Source organism: Oncorhynchus masou, chromosome 9 (genome assembly GCF_036934945.1).
Source record: "Oncorhynchus masou masou isolate Uvic2021 chromosome 9, UVic_Omas_1.1, whole genome shotgun sequence".
Taxonomy (NCBI): Eukaryota; Metazoa; Chordata; class Actinopteri; order Salmoniformes; family Salmonidae; genus Oncorhynchus; species Oncorhynchus masou.
This window is the reverse complement of record NC_088220.1, coordinates 72,513,437-72,535,264: the sequence shown is the minus strand read 5'-3', so window position 1 is coordinate 72,535,264 and position 21,828 is coordinate 72,513,437. Positions and strand designations below refer to the sequence as shown.

Here is a 21,828-nt window from a genome sequence, read left to right as displayed (position 1 = left end):
GCGCCCGCCTCAGCTGAGATTTGACCAATTAGATGCTAGTAACATTCACACCTACCTTATTTGAGCGTATATTAAGCTGACTGGTTCTGCTCATAGAGATCATCCTGACCAACTTGTCCTCTAAATGCACCTCTGCTGTTTTCAACCAGGACCTCAGCGATCACTGCCTCATTGCCTGCGTCCGTATGGGTCCGCGGTCAAACGACCACCCCTCATCACTGGCAAGCTAAACTAATCACTAAAACACTTCTGCGAGCAGGCCTTTCTAATCGACCTGGCCCGGGTATCCTGGAAGGAAATTGACCTCATCCCGTCAGTAGAGGATGACTGGTTGTTCTTTAAAAGTGCTTTCTTCACCATCTTCAATAAGCATGCCCTTTCAAAAAATGTAAAACTAAGAACAGATATAGCCCTTGGTTCACTCCAGACCTGACTGCCCTCGACCAGCACAAAAACATCCTGTGGCGTACTGCACTAGCATCAAACAGTCCCTGCAACATGCAACTTCTCAGGGAGGGGGGGGGGGGCCTGTTGTCCAGACCTCTGGCAGTCTCTATGGGGGTGCCACAGGGTTAAATTCTCGGGCCGACTTCCTTCTCTGTATATATCAATGATGTCGCTCTTGCTGTGGGTGATTCTTTGATCCACCTCTACGCAGACAACACCATTCAGTATACATGTGACCCTTCTTTCGACACTGTGTTAACTTCTTTTGGATGGGGGGGCAGTATTGAGTAGCTTGGATGAATAAGGTGCCCAGAGTAAACTGCCTGCTACTCAGGCCCAGAAGCTAAGATATGCATATAATTAGTAGATTTGGATAGAAAACACTCTGAAGTTTCTAAAACTGTTTGAATTATGTCTGTGAACTCAAATGGCAGGCAAAAACCTGAGAAAAAAAATCTACCAGGAAGTGGAAAATCTGAGGTTTGTAGGTTTTCAAGTCTTTGCCTATCCCATATACAGTGGAAATTTGGTCCGATTGCACTTCCTAAGGCTTCCACTAGATGTCAACAGTCTTTAGAACCTGGTTTCAGGCTTCTACTGTGAAGGGGGAGCGAATAAGAGCTCTTTGACTAAGAGGTCTGGCAGAATGCCATGAGCTCAGTCATGTGCGCGGCCGTGAGAGCTTGTTGCGTTCCTTTTCATTTCTAAAGACAAAGGAATTGTCCGGTTGGAATATTTTTTAGGATTTATGTTAAAAACATCCTAAAGATTGATTCTATACATCGTTTGACACGTTTCTACGAACTGTAATATAACTTTTTTGACTTTTCGTCTGGACTAATTGTGCCTACGCCTCATGAATTTGGATTTGTGAACTAAGCGCGTGAAAAAAAACAGGAGGAATTTGGACATAAATGGACTTTATCTAACAAAACAAACATTTATTGTGGATCTGGGATTCCTTGGAGTGCATTCTGATGAAGATCAAAGGTAAGTGAATATTTATAATGCTATTTCTGACTTCTGTTGACTCCACAACATGGCGGGTATCTGTATGGCTTGTTTTGGTGTCTGAGCGCTGTACTCAGATTATAGCATGGTATGCTTTTTCCGTAAAGCTTTTTTGAAATCTGACAGAGCAGTTGCATTAAGGAGAAGTATATATTTAATTCCATGTATAACACTTGTATTTTCATCAACATTTATGATGAGTATTTCTGTATTTTGATGTGGCTCTCTGCAAAATCACCGGATGTTTTGGAAGCAAAACATTACTGAACATAACGGGCCAATGTAAACTGAGATTTTTGGATATAAATATGAACTTTATCGAACAAAACATATGTAATTGTGTAACATGAAGTCCTATGAGTGTCATCTGATGAAGATCAAAGGTTAGTGATTAATTTGATCTCTATTTCTGCTTTTTGTGACTCTTCTCTTTGGCTGGAAAAATGGCTGAGTTTTTCTATGACTGGGTGCTGACCTAACATCATCTCATGGTATGCTTTCGTCGTAAAGCATTTTTGAAATCGGACACTGACTGGATTTACAACAACTTTATTTTTAGAATGGTGTATAATACTTGTATGTTTGAGGAATTTTAATTCTGAGATTTCTGTTTATGCCCTGCACTTTCACTGGCTGTTGTCAAATCGAGCCCGTTAACTTCTTATGGATGAAATCCCGTTAACAAACCTCCAAACAAGCTTCAATGCCATACAACACTCCTTCGAATGCCTCCAACTGCTCTTAAATGCTAGTACAACGAAAGGCATGCTCTTCAATCGATCGCTGCCCGAACCTGCCTGCCCGACTAGCATCACTACTCTGGACGGTTCGGACTTAGAATATGTGGATAACTACAAATACCTAGGTGTCTGGCTAGACTGTAAACTCTTCTTCTAAACTTATACTTACAGCTGTAATCACAGCAAAAGGTGGTGCTACAAAGTATTAACTTAAGGGGGCTGAATAATTTTGCACGCCCAATTTTTCAGTTTTTGATTTGTTAAAAAAGTTTGAAATGTCGTTCCACTTCATGATTGTGTCCCACTTGTTGTTGATTCTTCACAAAAAAATACAGTTTTATATCTTTATGTTTGAAGCCTGAAATGTGGCAAAAGGTCGCAAAGTTCAAGGGGGCCGAATACTTTCGCAAGGCACTGTACCACTGCGACCTGTATGCTCTTGTTGGTTGGTCCTCGCTACATATTCGTCTCCAAACCCACTGGCTCCAGGTCATCTATAAGTATTTGCTAGGTAAAGCTCTGCCTTATCTCAGCTCAGGTCACCATAGCAACTCCCACACGTAGCACGCACTCCAGCAGGTATATTTCACTGGTCATCCCCAAAGCAAACACCTCCTTTGGCCGCCTTTCCTTCCAGTTCTCTGCTGCCAATGACTGGAACAAATTGCAAAAATCACTAAAGTTGGAGACTTATATCTCCCACACTAACTTTAAGCATCAGCTGTCAGAGCAGCTTACCGATCGCTGCAGCTGTACATAGCCCATCTGTAAATAGCCCATCCAACTAACTACCTACCCCATCCAATATTTGTTTTTGTTTTTCTGCTATTTTTCACACCAGTATTTCTACTTGCACATCCTCAACTGCACATCTATCACTCCAGTGTTAATTGCTAAATTGTAATTACTTCGCCACTATGGCCTATTTATTACCTTACCTCCTTACTTCATTAGCACACACTGCATACAGATTTTTCTATTGTGTTATTGACTGTACGTTTGTCTATCCTGTGTGTACTGTTGTTGTTTTAGTCGCACTGCTTTGCTTTATCTTGGCCAGGTCGCAGTTGTAAATGAGAACTTGTTCTCAACTGGCCTACCTGGTTAAATAAAGGTGAAAAAAAATCCTGCTACTGAATTGATACTATGCTTATTGTACCAACGCTCCTGTAGCTAGCAGTTACTCATTATGCTACTGTTTTCTGATATTAAATGTTGTTAGCAAATGCTTGCAAGCTGTGATCTTTGCCCGCGTCGCTCAATATGCTCACGTAGCACGTCTACCTGCTGAGGGGACATCATTGACTGAGGATCAATCCATGTCGCGGCTCTACTGTTGGCAGTCAATAGTGGCTACAACTAGCTAGCTAGTAGATTAGTCTTGGGACCATTGTATACTTTGAGTGTTCCCATGCCAGCTTCAGGCAGAGTCTGTGCTCTCGGTTTACACACCCCATCACGGGGAATCTGCCCTCATCCATATAGGAGAAAGTAGCCTACGCTAACCTAATGTGTGTTGATATACAGTGAGAAGCAATGTTTCTTGATGACTGCGTGATCACGCTCTCCGTTGCCAGTGTGAGTTAGAACTTTAAACAGGTCAACATTCACAAGGCTGCAGGTACAGACGGATTACCAGGACATGTACTCTGAGCATGCGCTGACCAACTGGCAAGTGTCTTCACTGACATCTTCAACATGTCCCTGATTGAGTCTGTAATACAAACATGTTTCAAGCAGACCACCATAGTCCCTGTGCCCAAGAACACTAAGGAAACATTCCTAAATTACTACCGCCCCGTAGCACTCACTTCTGTAGCCATGAAGTGCTTTAAAAGGCTGGTCATGGTTCACATCAACACCATCATCCCAGAAACCCTAGACCCACTCCAATTTGTATACCAACCCATCAGATCCACAGATGATGAAATCTCTATTGCAATCCACACTGCCCATTCCCACCTATACAAAAGGAACACCTATGTCAGAATGCTATTCATTCACTACAGCTCAGCTTTCAACACCATAGTGCCCTCAAACTCATCACTAAGGAGCCTGGGACTAAACACCTCCCTCTGCAACTGGTTCCTGGACTTCCTGACGGGCCGCCTCCAGGTGGTAAGGGTAGGTAACAACACATCCGCCACGCTGATACTCAACACGGGGGCCCCTCAGGGGTGCGTGCTCAGTCCCCTCCTGTGCTCCCTGTTCACTTATGACTGCATGGCCAGGCATGACTACAACATCATCATTAAGTTTGACGACAACAGGTGGTAGGCATGATCACCGACAACAATGAGACAGCCTATAGGACGGTCAGAGACCTGGCTGAATGGTGCCAGGATAACAACCTCTCTCTCAACGTGATCAAGACAAAAGGAGATGATTATGAACAACAGGAAAAGGAAGACTGAGAATGGGCGCATGCTCATCAACAGGGCTGTAGTGGAGCAGACAAAGCTTCAAATTCTTTGGTGTCCACATCACCAACAAACTAACATTGTCCAAGTACACCAAGACAGTCGTGAAGAGGGCATGACAAAATCTATTCCCCTCAGGAGACAAAAGATTTGGCATGGGTCCTCAGATCCTCAAAAAGTTGTACAGCTGCACCATCAAGAGCATCACTGCCTGGTATGGCAACTGCTCAGCCTCCAACTGCAAGGCACTACAGAGGGTAGTGCGAACGGCCCAGTACATCACTGGGGCCAAGTTTCCTTCCATCCAGGACATCCATATCAGACAGTGTCAGAGGAAGGCCCTAAAAATGGTCAAACACTCCAGCCACCCTAGTTATAGACTGTTCTCTCTGCAAGCGGTACTGGAGCGCCAAGTCTTGGTCCAAAAGGCTCCTTAACAGCTTCTACCCCCAAGACATAAGACTCCTGAACAGCTATTCAAATGGCTATCCAGACTATTTGCATTGTCCCCCATCCCCCCACCCCCCTTTTACACTGCTGCTTCTCTGTTCATTATCATCTATGCATAGTCACTTTACCTCAACTTACCTGTGCCCCCACACATTGACTCTGTACCAGTACCCCCAGTATATAGCCTCGCTAATGTTATTTTACTGCTGCTCTTCAATTATTATTATTTTTTTTACTTGTCCATTTTATCTTAACTTGTTTTTCTTAAAACTGCATTGTTGGTTAAATTTGATATGAGCAAGGAGATGGTGCTTATCACGCCGATTTGATAGTATTTGGTCTCATGTGGCTTTACTCAATAATGTGTGGTGCAGTTCACCAGACCGCTGCAAGACACTACAGTATCAGCGGTTCATTTACGCCGTCTTTCAGTCACTTTAGTCATCTTATAGGCAGCAGTAGGTTTAGCCCCTGTATTTATTAACCATGTCTAATCACGTCATGCCTTCTACATAGGTAGTCGGCTCCCTGTCGGTCCATCTCGTAGTCTAGTAGTTTTTAGTGACAACTATTATACCATGTGCAATTATACTGTATGCTAACTGTAGTGATTGCTTCATTCTAGTATCATGTATTACATCCTGTTTTTAATTGATCTTCTGTTGCATTTTGTTGTCTTACATAATTCAATGCTGTGGTTATGCTTGTAAACTCTGATATTCTTGTTTAATTATCTTCACACAGTGTTGCATTATGGCATGGCTGCTGATACTGCATTCGTGGGAGCAATATGCATGTTTAGGCTCTGCTTCCCCTTGCGAGGTGAATGTAGTGCTAACAATGTCGTGTTAAGTCTCTTATCATCTGCACATAATCGTTGGCATGGTTGCTACTATTGCTATTGGCAAGAGCACACTGTGAGGTCACTGTGCCATATAGGCAACACTAGCCACCCCTTCCACTCATTTTCAATGAGAATCACAGTACGATTGCAGACAGAACGTTTATGCAGATCTTTAACCCACGCTGAGGCTTTTACATGAACACTCATATATATTCATTAAATATGTGCTGATTTTACAGTTTATGCATTATGTTAATTGTGTATTATTGTGATGCACCTATTGGCTGGGGCAATCCATTTGGTCTTCTGGTTTATCCCAGATTGCCCCCCTTCGGTCACGCCCTGATCTTGTTTCACCTGACCTTGTGCTTCTCTCCACCCGCTCATCTTCCCCACTTACCCCTGGGTATTTATACCTGTGTTTTCTGTCTGTCTGTGCCAGTTCATCTTGTTTGTTCAAATCAACCAGCATTTTGTCTCAGCCCCTGCTTTTCCCCAGTCTCTTTTCATCTCACCCTCCTGGTTTTGACCCTTGTCTGTCCTGACAGCTTGCCTGCCGTCCTGTGCCTTTGGCCCTTCTCTGGATTTCCGACATCTGCCTGACCTGACCCTGGGCCTGCCTGCCGTCCTGTGCCTTTGGCCCTTCTCTGGATTTCCGACATCTGCCTGACCTGACCCTGGGCCTGCCTGCCGTCCTGTGCCTTTGGCCCTTCTCTGGATTTCCGACATCTGCCTGACCTGACCCTGGGCCTGCCTGCCGTCCTGTGCCTTTGGCCCTTCTCTGGATTTCCGACATCTGCCTGACCTGACCCTGGGGCCGCCTGCCGGCCGTCCTGTACCTTGGCCCCACTATTCTGGATTATCGACCCCTGCCTGTCTTGGCCTGTCTTTTGCCTGACCCTGTTGTTGCAATAAACATTGTTACTTCAACACAGTCTGCCCTTGGATCTTACCTGAAAGCTGATACTTTCAGTATACATTTGCATTCTCTCGGTTGTCTATTAAATAGTTATGTCATCTTCATTCTCGCTGTAGTACTCATGAAGCATCAGGTTAGGCATATCTTTGGAGTGTACTAGTAGCCAGTTACTAGTAGCCAGTTACGCAAGTTATCAGGCATGCTTGTACATTGTTGGAACGCACGCAGGCATCGTATACTTTGCTACAGTGATTGCTGTAGCTGAGCATGACTCATTTCTACCACCATTGTGCTGTGCCAAATGCTGTGGACTGCTATGTGCGCTGTCGAGCAGCGTAATATCTTGTGATACTCAGATGGAGACAGTCTGTTGGCGGCTAAACATTCCCGGGTCAGTCTCATCATTTGGCACATTTCAAAGAAGTACAGCTCATTTTAAAATGATTACTACTGCTAAGTGTAACCTTTTTCTCACAGATTTCTGTTAATCACCCTGGACCTTAAATGGGGAAGCTCGCGCTGTATCGCGGTGTGATGACCAATCAAGGCTTGCTATAGCTTCAAGCCGTGTTGAATTGGCTGTTAATACTAGCATTACCTAGCATGCCATGGGCTTGCTAAACACCCACGTGGCAATCAGCTGTTGGCGATCGAGCGTTCATTGTCCCCAATGGAAATGTCTGTTAAGAGCTTGTTTCAAACACTAATATGCAGGCATATTTCAGTATCTATTGGATTTATTTACTCTTCCTATCAGGTCATCCATCTTCTTCATGGCCTACCAGCATATACACTATATATACGAAGTTATGTGGACACCCTTTCAAAATTAGTGGATTCATCTTTTTCAGCCACACCTGTTGCAGACAAGTGTAAAAGTTGAGCACAAAGCCCTGCGGTCTCCAGACAAACATTGGCAGTAGAAAGGCCTTATTGAAGAGCTCAGTGACTTTCAACTTGGCTCCGTCATAGGATGCCACCTTTCCAACAAGTCAGTTTGTCAAATTTCTGCCCTGCTAGAGCTGCCCCAGTCAACAAAGTGCTGTTGTTGTGAAGTGGAAACGTCTAGGAGCAACAACGGCTCAGCCGCGAAGTGGTAGGCCACACAAGCTCACAGAAAGGGACTGCCAACTGCTGAAGTGCGTAGCAAGTAAAAATGGTCTGTTCTCAGTTGCAACACTCACTACCGAGTTCCAAACTGCCTCTGGAAGCAACGTAAACAAAATAACTGTTCGTCGGGAGCTTCATGAAATGGGTTTCTATGGCCAAGCAGCTGGACACAAGCCTATGATCCCCATGCTCAATGCCAAGTGTCGGCTGGAGTGGTGTAAAGTTCACCACCATTGGACTCTGGAGCAGTGGAAACACGTTCTCTGGAGTGATGAATCACACTTAACCATCTGGTAGTCCAATGGATGAATCTGAGTGTTAGGAGAATGCTACCTGCCCAAATGCATAGCATCAACTGTAAAGGTTGGTGGAGGCTGTTTTTCATGGTTCAGTCTAGGCCCCTTAGGGAAAAGGGCATACAAAGCATACAATGAGATTCAGGACAATTTTGTGCTTCCAACTTTGTGGAAACAGTTTTGTCCTGAGTCTGCACAACTCTGCCAGGACCTAGGATCAAGAGAGACACTCAAGTGTTTTAGTACTATATCTCTTGACACAATGATGAAAATAATCATGGTCTCTAAAACTTCAACCTGCATACTGGACCCTATTCCAACTAAACTACTGAAAGAGCTGCTTCCTGTGCTTGGCCCTCCTATGTTGAACATAATAAACGGCTCTCTATCCAATGTGTACCAAACTCATGTGACGTGTCGGCAATAAAGCCTCTCTTGAAAAAGCCAAACCTTGAGCCAGAAAATATAAACAACTATCGGCCTATATCGAAACTTCCATTCCTCTCAACATTTTTATAAAAAGCTGTTGCACAGCAACTCACTGCCTTCCTGAAGACAATGTATACAAAATGCTTCAGTCTGGTTTCAGACCCCATCATAGCACTGAGACTGCACTTGTGAAGGTGGTAAATTACCTTTTAATGGCGTCAGACCAAGGCTCTGCATCTGTCCTTGTGCTCCTAGACCTTAGTGCTGCTTTTGATACCATTGATCACCACATGCTTTTGGAGAGATTGGAAACCCAAATTGGTCTACACGGATAAGTTCTGGCCCGGTTTAGATGTTATCTGTCGGAAAGATATCAATTTGTCTCTGTGAATGGTTTGTCCTCTGACAAATCAACTGTACATTTTGGTGTTCCTCAAGGTTCCGTTTTAGGACCACTATTGTTTTCACTATATATTTTACCTCTTGGGGATGTCATTCGAAAACATAATGTGAACTTTCACTGCTATGCGGATTACACACAGCTGTACATGGTGAAGCCTGTGTTTAGGACATAAGGAAGTGGATGGCTGCAAACGTTCTACTTTTAAACTCTGACAAAACAGAGATGCTTGTTCTAGGTCCCAAGAAACAAAGAGATCTACAGTTGAATCTGACAATTAATCTTGATGGTTGAAAAGTAATCTCAAATAAAATTGTGAAGGACATCGGCGTTACTCTGGACCCTGATCTCTCTTTTGACGAACATATCAAGACATTTCAAGGACAGCTTTTTTCCATCTACGTAACATTGCAAAAATCAGAAACCTTCTGTCCAAAAATGATGCAGAAAAATGTATCCATGCTTTGTTACTTCTAGGTTTGACTACTGCAATGCTCTGATTTCCAGCTACCCGGATAAAGCACTAAATATACTTCAGTTAGTGCTAAATACAGCTGCTAGAATCCTGACTAGAACCAAAACATTTGATCATATTACTCCAGTGCTAGCCTCCCTACACTGGCTTCCTGTTAAGGCAAGGGCTGATTTCAAGGTTTTACTGCTAACCTAAAAAGCATTACATGGGCTTGCTCCTATCTATCTTTCCGATTTGGTCCTGCCATACAAACCTACACGTACGCTACGGTCACAAGACGCAGGCCTCCTAGTTGTCCCTAGAATTTCTAAGTAAACAGCTGGAGGCAGGGCGTTCTCCCATAAAGCTCCATTTTTATGGAATAGTCTGCCTACCCATGTGAGAGACACAGACTCGGTCTCAACCTTTAAGTCTTTACTGAAGACTCATCTCTTCAGTAGGTCATATGATTGAGTGTAGTCTGGCCCAGGAGTGTGAAGGTGAACGGAAAGGCTCTGGAGCAACAAACTGCCCTTGCTGTTTCTCCCTCGCAGGTTCCCCTCTTTCCACTGGGATTCTCTGCATCTAACCCTATTACAGGGGCTGAGTCACTGGCTTACTGGTGCTCTTCCATGTCGTCCCTAGGAGGGGTGCGTCACTTGAATGGGTTGAGTCACTGACGTGATCTTCCCGTCTGGGTTGGCGCCCCTCCTTGGGTTGTGCCGTGGCGGAGATCTTTGTGGGCTCTACTCGGCCTTGTCTCAGGATGGTAAGTGGGTGGTTGAAGATATCCCTCTAGTGGTGTGGGGGCAGTGCTTTGGCAAAGTGGGTGGGGTTATATCCTGCCTGTTTGGCCCTGTCCGGGGGTATCATCAGATGGGGCCACAGTGTCTCCTGACCCCTCCTGACTCAGCCTCCAGTATTTATGCTGCAGTAGTTTGTGTCGCAGGGCTAGGGTCAGTTTGTTATATCTGGAGTACTTCTCCTGTCTAATCCGGTGTCCTGTGTGAATTTAAGTACGCTCACTCTAATTCTCTCTTTCTCTCGGAGGAGGACCTGAGCCCTAGGACCATGCCTCAGGACTACCTGGCATGATGACTCCTTGCTGTCCCCAGTCCACCTGGCCATGCTGCTGCTCCAGTTTCAACTGTTCTGCCTGCGGCTATGGAAACCTGACCTGTTCACCGAACGTGCTACCTGTCCCAGACCTGCTGTTTTCAACAATCTAGAGACAGCAGGAGTGGTAGAGATACTCTCAATGATCGGCTGTGAAAAGCCAACTGACATTTACTCCTGAGGTTACAACTACTGTGATTATTATTAAATTTGTTATGTACTTGAGTGAAGACCCAAAAGCGGTTATAACAGAAAACAGAGTTCTTTAATGAAAAACAGGAATGGCATAAATCCTCTTCCAACGTTGACAATGGAACAAAAAGAACGTAGTATAGTGCAGGATGCACCTGCCAGGCAGACTCCGACAGGATAGGACAAGGTGGAAGCAAACGAGACGACAGCTTGCTTCTGGCATCAAAAACACTAACAAGAATCAGACACTGAAAGTAGCAGGAACAGAGAGAGAAATAGAGACCTAATCAGAGGGGGAAGAGAGAACAGGTGTGAAAGAGTGAATGAGCTAGTTAGGGAGGATGTAGAACAGCTGAAGAATGAGAGACAGAGAAGGTAACCTAAAAAGACCAGCAGAGAGAGACAGAGTGAAGAGAAAGGACAGGAACAGACATAACAAGACATGACAGTACCCCCCCCCACTCACCGAGCGCCTCCTGGCGCACTCGAGGAGGAAACCTGGTGGCAACGGAGGAAATCATCGATCAGCGAACGGTCCAGCACGTCCCGAGAGGGAACCCAACTCCTCTCCTCAGGACCGTACCCCTCCCAATCCACTAGGTACTGATGACCACGGCCCCGAGGGCGCATGTCCAAAATCTTACGAACCCTGTAGATGGGTGCGCCTCGACAAGGATGGGGGGAGGGACGAGCGGGGCGCGAAGAACGGGCTTAACACAGGAGACATGGAAGACCGGGTGAACGCGACGAAGATAGCGCGGGAGAAGAAGTCGCACTGCGACAGGATTAATGACCTAGGAAATACGGAACGGACCAATGAACCGCGGGGCCAACTTGCGAGAAGCTGTCTTAAGGGGAAGGTTCTGAGTGGAGAGCCATACTCTCTGACCGCAACAATATCTAGGACTCTTGGTCCTACGCTTATTAGCGGCCCTCACAGTCAGCGCCCTATTACGGCAAAGTGCCGACCTGACCCCTTCCAGGTGCGCTCGCAACGCTGGACAAAAGCCTGAGCGGAGGGGACGCAGGACTCGGCGAGCTGAGATGAGAACAGCGGAGGCTGGTACCCGAGGCTACTCTGAAAAGGAGATAGACCGGTAGCAGACGAGGGAAGCGAGTTGTGGGCGTACTCTGCCCAGGGGAGCTGTTCTGACCAAGACGCAGGGTTACGAAAAGAAAGACTGCGTAAAATGCGACCAATGCGTCTGATTGGCCCGTTCGGCTTGACCGTTAGACTGGGGATGAAAGCCGGACGAGAGACTGACGGAAGCCCCAATCAAACGGCAAAACTCCCTCCAAAATTGAGACGTGAACTGCGGGCCTCTGTCGGAAACGACGTCAGACGGAAGGCCATGAATTCGGAAAACATTCTCGATAATGATCTGAGCCGTCTCCTTAGCAGAAGGGAGCTTAGCGAGAGGAATGAAATGAGCCGCCTTAGAGAATCTATCGACAACCGTAAGAATAACTGTCTTCCCCGCTGATGAAGGCAGTCCGGTGATGAAATCTAAAGCGATGTGAGACCACGGTCGAGAGGGAATGGGAAGCGGTCTGAGACGGCCGGCAGGAGGAGAGTTCCCAGATTTAGTCTGCGCGCAGACCGAACAAGCGGCGACAAATCGACGCGCGTCACGTTCCCGAGTGGGCCACCAGAAACGCTGGCGAATGGAAGCGAGCGTACCCCGAACGCCGGGGTGGCCGGCTAACTTGGCAGAGTGGGCCCACTGAAGAACGGCCGGACGAGTAGGAACGGGAACGAACAGAAGGTTCCTAGGACAAGCTCGCGGCGACGGAGTGTGAGCGAGTGCTTGCTTTACCTGCCTCTCAATTCCCCAGACAGTCAACCCGACAACACGCCCTTCAGGGAGAATCCCTCGGGGTCGGTGGAGACCTCAGAAGAACTGAAGAGACGAGATAAAGCATCAGGCTTGGTGTTTTTGAGCCCGGACGATAAGAAATAACAAACTCGAAACGAGCGAAAAACAGAGCCCAACGAGCCTGACGCGCATTAAGTCGTTTGGCTGAACGGATGTACTCAAGGTTCCTATGGTCAGTCCAAACGACAAAAGGAACGGTCGCCCCTCCAACCACTGTCGCCATTCGCCTAGGGCTAAGCGGATGGCGAGCAGTTCGCGATTACCAACATCATAGTTACGTTCTGACGGCGATAAGCGATGAGAGAAAAACGCGCAAGGATGGACCTTGCCGTCAGAGAGAGAGCGCTGAGAAAGAATGGCTCCCACGCCCACCTCTGACGCGTCAACCTCAACAACAAACTGACTAGAGATGTCAGGTGTAACAAGAATAGGTGCGGATGTAAAACGATTCTTAAGAAGATCAAAAGCTCCCTGGGCGGAAACGGACCACTTAAAGCACGTCTTAACAGAAGTAAGGGCTGTGAGGGGAGCTGCCACCTGACCGAAATTACGGATGAAACGACGATAGAAATTAGCGAAGCCCAGAAAGCGCTGCAGCTCGACGCGTGACTTAGGAACGGGCCAATCAATGACAGCCTGGACCTTAGCGGGATCCATCTTAATGCCCTCAGCGGAAATAACGGAACCGAGAAAAGGGACAGAGGCGGCATGAAAAGTGCACTTCTCAGCCTTCACATAAAGACAGTTCTCCAAAAGGCGCTGGAGGACGCGTCGCACGTGCTGAACATGAATCGAGAGAGACGGTGAAAAAATCAGGATATCGTCCATGTAAACGAAAACAAAAATGTTCAGCATGTCTCTCAGGACGTCGTTAACTAGTGCCTGAAAGACAGCTGGAGCGTTAACGAGGCCGAAAGGAAGAACCCGGTATTCAAAGTGCCCTAACGGAGTGTTAAACGCCGTCTTCCACTCGTCCCCCTCCCTGATGCGCACGAGATGGTAGGCGTTACGAAGGTCCAATTTGGTGAAAAACCTGGCTCCCTGCAGGATCTCGAAGGCTGAAGACATAAGAGGAAGCGGATAACGATTCTTAACTGTTATGTCATTCAGCCCTCGATAATCCACGCATGGGCGCAGGGACCCGTCCTTCTTCTGAACAAAAAAACCCCGCTCCGGCGGGAGAGGAGGAGGAGACTATGGTACCGGCGTCGAGCGAAACCGACAAATAATCCTCGAGAGCCTTACGTTCGGGAGCCGACAGAGAGTATAATCTACCCCGGGGGAGTAGTTCCCGGAAGGAGATCAATACTACAGTCATACGACCGGTGTGGAGGGAGAGAAGTGGCCTTGGAACGACTGAACACCGTGCGCAGATCGTGATACTCCTCCGGCACCCCTGTCAAATCGCCAGGCTCCTCCTGTGAAGAAGAGACAGAGGAAACAGGAGGGATAGCAGACATTAAACAGGTCACATGACAAGAAACATTCCAGGATAGGATAGTATTACTAGACCAATTAATAGAAGGGTTATGGCGCACTAGCCAGGGATGACCCAAAACAACAGGTGTAAAAGGTGAACGAAAAATTTAAAAAGAAATGGTTTCGCTATGATTACCAGAGACAGTGAGGGTTAAAGGCAGCGTCTCACGCTGAATCTTGGGGAGAGAACTACCATCTAAAGCGAACAAGGCCGTGGGCTCCCTAACTGTCTGAGAGGAATGTCATGTTCCCGAGCCCAGGTCTCGTCCATAAAACAGCCCTCCGCCCCAGAGTCTATCAAGGCACTGCAGGAAGCAGATGAACCGGGCCAGCGGAGATGGACCGGAAAGGTAGTGCGTGATCCAGAAGGAGAGGCCTGAGTAGTTGCGCTCACCAGTAGCCCTCCCCTTACTGATGAGCTCTGGCTTTTACTGGACATGAGGTGACAAAATGACCAGCGGAGCCGCAGTAGAGACAGAGGCGATTGGTGATTCTCCGTTCCTTCTCCTTGGCCGAGATGCGGATACCCCCAGCTGCATAGGCTCAGCATCCGAGCCGGCGGAGGAGGGTGGCAGTGATGCGGCAGGTGGCAGTGATGTGGAGAGGGGAGCACGGAGAACGCGAGCTCCTTTCCACGAGCTCGGCGACGAAGATCAAACCGTCGCTCTATGCGAATAGCGAGGGCTATTAAGGAGTCCAGACTGGAAGGAACCTCCCGGGAGAGGATCTCATCCTTAACCTCGACGAGGAGACCCTCCAGAAAACGAGCGAGCAAAGCCGGCTCGTTCCAGTCACTAGAGGCAGCGAGAGTGCGAAACTCAATAGAATAATCCGTTATGGATCGATTCCCCTGACATAAGGAAGACAGGGCCCTGGAAGCCTCCTCCCCAAAAACAGAACGGTCAAAAACCCGTATCATCTCCTCCTTAAAGTCCTGAAACTGGTTAATACACTCAGCCCTCGCCTCCCAGATTGCCGTGCCCCACTCACGCGCCCGTCCGGTAAGGAGAGAAATGACGTAGGCGATGCGGGCTGCGCTCCTGGAGTAAGTGTTGGGCTGGAGAGAGAACACCACATCACACTGAGTGAGGAATGAGCGGCACTCAGTGGGCTCCCCAGAGTAACAGGGCGGGTTGTTGATCCTGGGCTCCGGAGACTCGGAAACCCTGGAAGTGGGCGGTGGATCGAGGTGGAGTTGGTGAACCTGTCTTGTGAGGTCGGAGACTTGGACGGCCAGGGTCTCAACGGCATGTCGAGCAGCAGACAATTCCTCCTCGTGTCTGCCTAGCATCGCTCCCTGGATCTCGACGGCGGAGTGAAAAGGGTCCGGAGCCGCTGGGTCCATTCTTGGTCTGATTCTTCTGTTATGTACTTGAGTGAAGACCCAAAAGCGGTTATAACAGAAAACAGAGTTCTTTAATGAAAAACAGGAATGGCATAAATCCTCTTCCAACGTTGACAATGGAACAAAAAGAACGTAGTATAGTGCAGGATGCACCTGCCAGGCAGACTCCGACAGGATAGGATAAGGTGGAAGCAAACGAGACGACAGCTTGCTTCTGGCATCAAAAACACTAACAAGAATCAGACACTGAAAGTAGCAGGAACAGAGAGAGAAATAGAGACCTAATCAGAGGGGGAAGAGAGAACAGGTGTGAAAGAGTGAATGAGCTAGTTAGGGGAGATGTAGAACAGCTGAAGAATGAGAGACAGAGAAGGTAACCTAAAAAGACCAGCAGAGAGAGACAGAGTGAAGAGAAAGGACAGGAACAGACATAACAAGACATGACAAAATTGACCATGCTGGTCATTTATGAACATTTGAACATCTTGGCCATGTTCTGTTATAATCTCCACCCGGCACAGCCAGAAGAGGACTGACCACCCCTCATAGCCTGGTTCCTCTCTAGGTTTCTTCCTAGGTTTTGGCCTTTCTTGGGAGTTTTTCCTAGCCACCGTGCTTCTACACCTGCATTGCTTGCTGTTTGGGGTTTTAGGCTGGGGTTCTGTACAGCACTTTGTGATATCAGCTGATGTAAGAAGGGCTATATAAATACATGTGAGTTGATTTGAGAAGAGTGGAGGCTGTTATAGCAGCAAAGGTGGGACCAACTATGTTAATGCCCATGATTTTGGAATTAGATGTTCGACAAGCAGGTGTCCACATACTTTTGTTTATGTAGTGTATGTTGACATAGCTGTTAGCTCAGGTAGACTATCTGTACAATGTCTTCTGTTATATAACCATGTATGCCTTTTCTATTCCAAATTACAGTCAGGCAAATGCAGCCTGCCTTTATCATGGTCCAGTAAGCAGGAATTCGGTTAATTCCGGGTGTCGGGACCATTCAGTGTATAGTCTGCTCAGGGATCCATCTGTCCGCTACTCTCAAGGCCTACGGAGAAGTGACCAACATGCACATCAAAGAGCATCTCTCCTCTCTCTCAATAGCACAAGTTTGAGTCTAAGTTAAGGCAACAACTGTGTTTATATTACGGGTTCTTCATTCTGAAACACACCAAATCATCCTTCCCTTTAATCTTGCGTGATCTGTTTGCATTATGGACACTCATATTAACCATACTCCCATCTACCCCTAGATGAAAGAATTAGCATGGAAAAATCAGTCGTCATCACCAGAACTGACACTGCTTCGTCCTCCCTTTCATGTCATGATATCTAAATGCTGAGCACAGATGGCACCTGGCAAACCTCTGTTCAACATTGATGCTGGCAACCAATGACAAAGTACTGGAACTCATCACGGCTCTGGTTCCTTAGTCACCACTGTGGGCACATGACCATCTGCTGCTGTGACGTTACATTTGATTCCACATGAGTTCCTGCAGTATTGTTATATGATCATGATTGTGTCAGCCGTTATGGGATTTTGATGAATAATGACAAAATTATGTATACATCTAATTTAAAACTATAACTAAACAGCATACTACTCTGTTACTGTATGGATGTATGAATCTTATTATAATCATAATACTGAATATAATGTGTGTAATTTTAGTGAAGAATTAGAACAAGGACTGTCTGTTCCTTGTTAGAAACAAATGGAGCCATCGTCAGTCTGGCTGGAATGCTGTGTTACTTACAGGACATTCTGTCTCTACCCAGGGAGGGGAGAGACCTTGGGCTTGTAGTAGATTGTTTAACAGGTGGCAGACAATGTGGGAAGCCTTGTGAACTATATTGCCATTGTATCGGAGAGGAGGAGCAGCATTCAAAACGCTATGATGAAATGTGATGTATATAAACCAATGTACATTGTATTATGATCAGTACTCTCGAGAATAAACGCTATTGATTGATTTTGAGACTGGTCTATGTCCATTTTATGCAAATAAGTATCTTACAAATTCTTAGAAATGGGCAGAGTATTTTAATTGAATTGGTTGATGAACATATAGGAATGAAATTCCTTCAACAGCCGTATGGTCCAGTAGCTATGTTGCATATGTAGAATATCCTCATATACCAAGATGACAGCTCATCCTGCTTCAGCGAAGCCCATTGGCAGTGCATTTATATTGCAGGTGGTTGGCTAGGTTCATGGCAGATGGGTTCATACAACTTACGGTTGCCTAGTTAGATGGGTAGAATATTTTCTATGTACCAAGATGACAGCTCATCTTACCTCATCGGGGTACCCGGCGATGCGTAATATGAGAAATAGACATACTGCTGCATTAGCTCACGCTACACAGTTAGTATTAACACACAGGCCTAGTAGACAGTCATGTAATGGAGAAGGACCTTAGTTGGTCTATTGAGAGCTGCTAAACAGTGATGAGTTTACCTGCCTGTACCATGCCTCATTAAGTTTGCTATAATGGCGTCAGCCGTGGTCAATAGCCTACATGTTGCCTTCTTTGCTGGCTACTTGATATAAAATATATTGCATATAGCTACAGGTGGTTGGCCGGGTCATATTTCGTAAGGTTGCTTATTAGATACGGTTATATTTTTATGAAGACCCACCAGATGCTTATTCATTTACTTTCGTTGAGAGCACCTGGCGGTGCCTCTCCATGGCAGCTGGGTTCGTACTGCTTACGGTTGCTAGTTCGGTAGCATATTCTCATATACCAAGATGACAGCTCATACTGCCTTAAACGAGGCTACCCGGCAGTGCGTCTCCAGGGGAGCTGGGTTTGTACTGCTTACGGTTGCTAGTTCGGTAGCATATTCTCATATACCAAGATGACAGCTCATACTGCCTTAAACGAGGCTACCTGGCGGTGCGTCTCCAGGTCAGCTGGGTTCGTACTGCTTACGGTTGCTAGTTCGGTAGCATATTCTCATATACCAAGATGACAGCTCATACTGCCTTAAACGAGGCTACCCGGCAGTGCGTCTCCAGGGCAGCTGGGTTCGTACTGCTTACGGTTGCTAGTTAGGTAGCATATTCTCAGATACCAAGATGACAGCTCATACTGCCTCAAACGAGGCTACCCGGCAGTGCGTCTCCAGGGCAGCTGGGTTCGTACTGCTTACGGTTGCATATTCATATTCCCTCTCGGGGGGGACTGTTATAGTTTAGCGCTCTCACTGCTTGGAGTTAATTTCATATACTGAACAAAAATACAACTTCAAAGATTTTACTGAGTTACAGTTCACGTCAGGAAATCAGTCAATTGAAATACATGTATTAGGTCGTAATCTATAGATATCACATGACTGGGAATACAGATATGCATCTGTTGGTCACAGACACCTTAAAAAAAAGTAGGGGCGTGGATCAGAAAACCAGTCAGTGTCTGGTGTGACCACCATTTGCCTTATGTAGCGTCTCCTTCGCACAGAATTGATCAGGATGTTGATTGTGGCCTGTAGAATGTTGTCTCACTCCTCTTCAATTGCTGTGTGAAGTTGCTGGATATTGGCGGGAACTGAAACACGTTGTCATACATCTTGATCCAGAACATCTGGAAGATGTTCAATGGGTGACATGTCTGGTGAGTATGCAGAACAAGGACATTTTCAGCTTGCAGGAATTGTGTACAGATCCTTGTGACACCTGGCCGTGCTTTATCATGCTGAAACATGAGGTGATAGCATGTGAACAAGGGGCCTCAGGATCTAGTCATGGTATCTCTGCATTCAAATTGCCATCGTTAAAACACAATTGTGTTCACTGTCGGTAGCTTACGCCTGCCCATACACTAACCCCACCGACACCTTGGGGCATTCTGTTCACAACTTTGACATCAGCAAACCGCTTTTCCACATGACTCCATACACATGGGTCTGATGTTGAGAGGCTGGTTGGACGCAGTGCCAAATTCTCTAAAACGACGTTGGAGGCGGCATATGGTAGAGACATGAACATTACATTCTCTGGCAACTGTTCTGGTGGACATTCCTGCAGTCAGCATATCAATTGCACGCTCCCTAAAAACTTGAAACATCTGTGGCATTGTGTTGTGTGACAAAACTTCACATTTTAGAGTAGCCTTTTATTGTCCCCAGCACAAGGTACACCTGTGTAATGATTATGTTGTTTAATCAGCTTCTTGATATGCCACATCTGTCAGGTGGATGGATTATCTTGGCAAAGGAGAAAAGCTCACCAAAACAAATTTCTTCACCAGATTTAAGCGAAATAAGCTTTTTGTGCATACGGAAAAATTCTGGGATCTTTTATTTCAGCTTATGAAAAATGGGACCAACACTTCACATGTTACATTTATATTTCTTTCAGTGTATATTAAGCTACCCTGAAGCAGCAGAGCATATATATCGCCAAGACTTAAATTATTAATTTCTTAATGAATGGTTTAACATATTTCTGCATTGTGTTTCCTTTCTGAAAGATCACATTGATACCAATGTGGTAACTTGTGTGTGTCCAAGTGTGGTTTACCTCGTAGATTCCACCAAACAGAGACATGAATTTGCTGAGGAGTGCAGCACACAGACTGGCAATGTGAACAAACGGACCCTAGAGAGAGAGGGAGAAAGAATCACGTGAATGATTTCCTAAAAACTTCAGTATATCATGGATTAATCTCAAGACTTTCATAAGAAGATTTAAATTCTGTTGTATTCTTCCATCCCCCTCTCCTCTCCACCCTCCTTCATCCCCCTCTCCTCTCCTCCCTCCTTCATCCCCCTCTCCTCTCCACCCTCCTTCATGCCCCTCTCCTCTCCACCCTCCCCATCCCCCTCTCCTCTCCACCCTCCTTCATCCCCCTCTCCTCTCCACCCTCCTTCATCCCCCTCTCCTCCCCATCCCCCTCTCCTCTCCACCCTCCTTCATCCCCCTCTCCTCTCCACCCTCCTTCATCCCCCTCTCCTCTCCACCCTCCTTCATCCCCCTCTACTCACCCTCTCCTCCCCATCCCCCCTCTCCACCCTCCTTCATCCCCCTCTCCTCTCCAACCTCCTTCATCCCCCTCTCCTCTCCACCCTCCTTCATCCCCTCTCCTCCCCATCTCCCTCCCCATCCCCCTCACATCTCCACCCTCCTTCATCCCCCTCTCCTCTCCACCCTCCTTCATCCCCCTCTCCTCCCCATCCCCTCTCCTCTCCACCCTCCTTCATCCCCCTCTCTCCTCTCCACCCTCCTTCATCCCCCTCTCCTCCCCATCCCCTCTCCCTCTCCACCCTCCTTCATCCCCCTCTCCTCTCCACCCTCCTTCATCCCCCTCTCCTCTCCACCCTCCTTCATCCCCCTCTCCTCCCCATCCCCCCTCCCCATCCTCCTCACCTCTCCACCCTCCTTCATCCCCCTCTCCTCTCCACCCTCCTTCATCCCCCTCTCCTCTCCACCCTCCTTCATCCCCATCCCCCTCCCCCTCTCCTCTCCACCCTCCTTCATCCCCCTCTCCTCTCCACCCACCTTCATCCCCCTCTCCTCCACATCCCTCTCTTCTCCACCCTCCTTCATCCCCCTCCCTCTCCACCCTCCTTCATCCCCCCCCCTCCTCTCCACCCTCCTTCATCCCCCTCTCCTCCCCATCCCCCTCACCTCTCCACCCTCCTTCATCCCCCTCTCCACTCCACCCTCCTTCATCCCCCTCTCCACTCCACCCTCCTTCATCCCCCTCTCCACTCCACCCTCCTTCATCCCCCTCTCCTCTCCACCCTAATTCATCCCCCTCTCCTCTCCACCCTCCTTCATCCCCCTCTCCTTTCCACCCTCCCTCATCTCCCTCTCCTCTCCACCCTCCTTCATCCCCCTCTCCTCTCCACCCTCCTTCATCCCCCTCTCCTCTCCACCCTCCTTCATCCCCCTCTCCTCTCCACCCTCCTTCATCCCCCTCTCCTCTCCACCCTCCTTCATCCCCCTCTCCTCCCCATCCCCCTCCCCATCCCCCTCTCCACACTCCTTCATCCCCCTCTCCTCTCCACCCTCCTTCATCCCCCTCTCCTCTCCACCCTCCTTCATCCCCCTCTCCTCCCCATCCCCCTCCCATCCCCCTCTCCTCTCCACCCTCATTCATCCCCTCTCCTCTCCACCCTCCTTCATCCCCCTCTCCTCTCCACCCTCCTTCATCCCCCTCTCCTCTCCACCCTCCTTCATCCCCCCCCTCCTGTCCACCCTCCTTCATCCCCTCTCCTCTCCACCCTCCCTCATCCCCTCTCCTCTCCACCCTCCTTCATCCCCCTCTCCTCCCCATCCCCCT

The 21,828-nt window shown here is 47.4% G+C and overlaps 1 protein-coding gene across 1 annotated transcript in view; it reads right to left on the bottom strand.

Annotated features, from left to right (window-relative positions):
- The window catches only part of LOC135546596 (chloride channel protein 2-like), a 228,100-nt gene that overhangs the window by 75,457 nt on the left and 130,815 nt on the right, over positions 1-21,828 (bottom strand). The window contains 1 exon segment of the mRNA XM_064975159.1: positions 20,064-20,141. Coding sequence (XP_064831231.1) covers positions 20,064-20,141 — 78 coding nt within the window.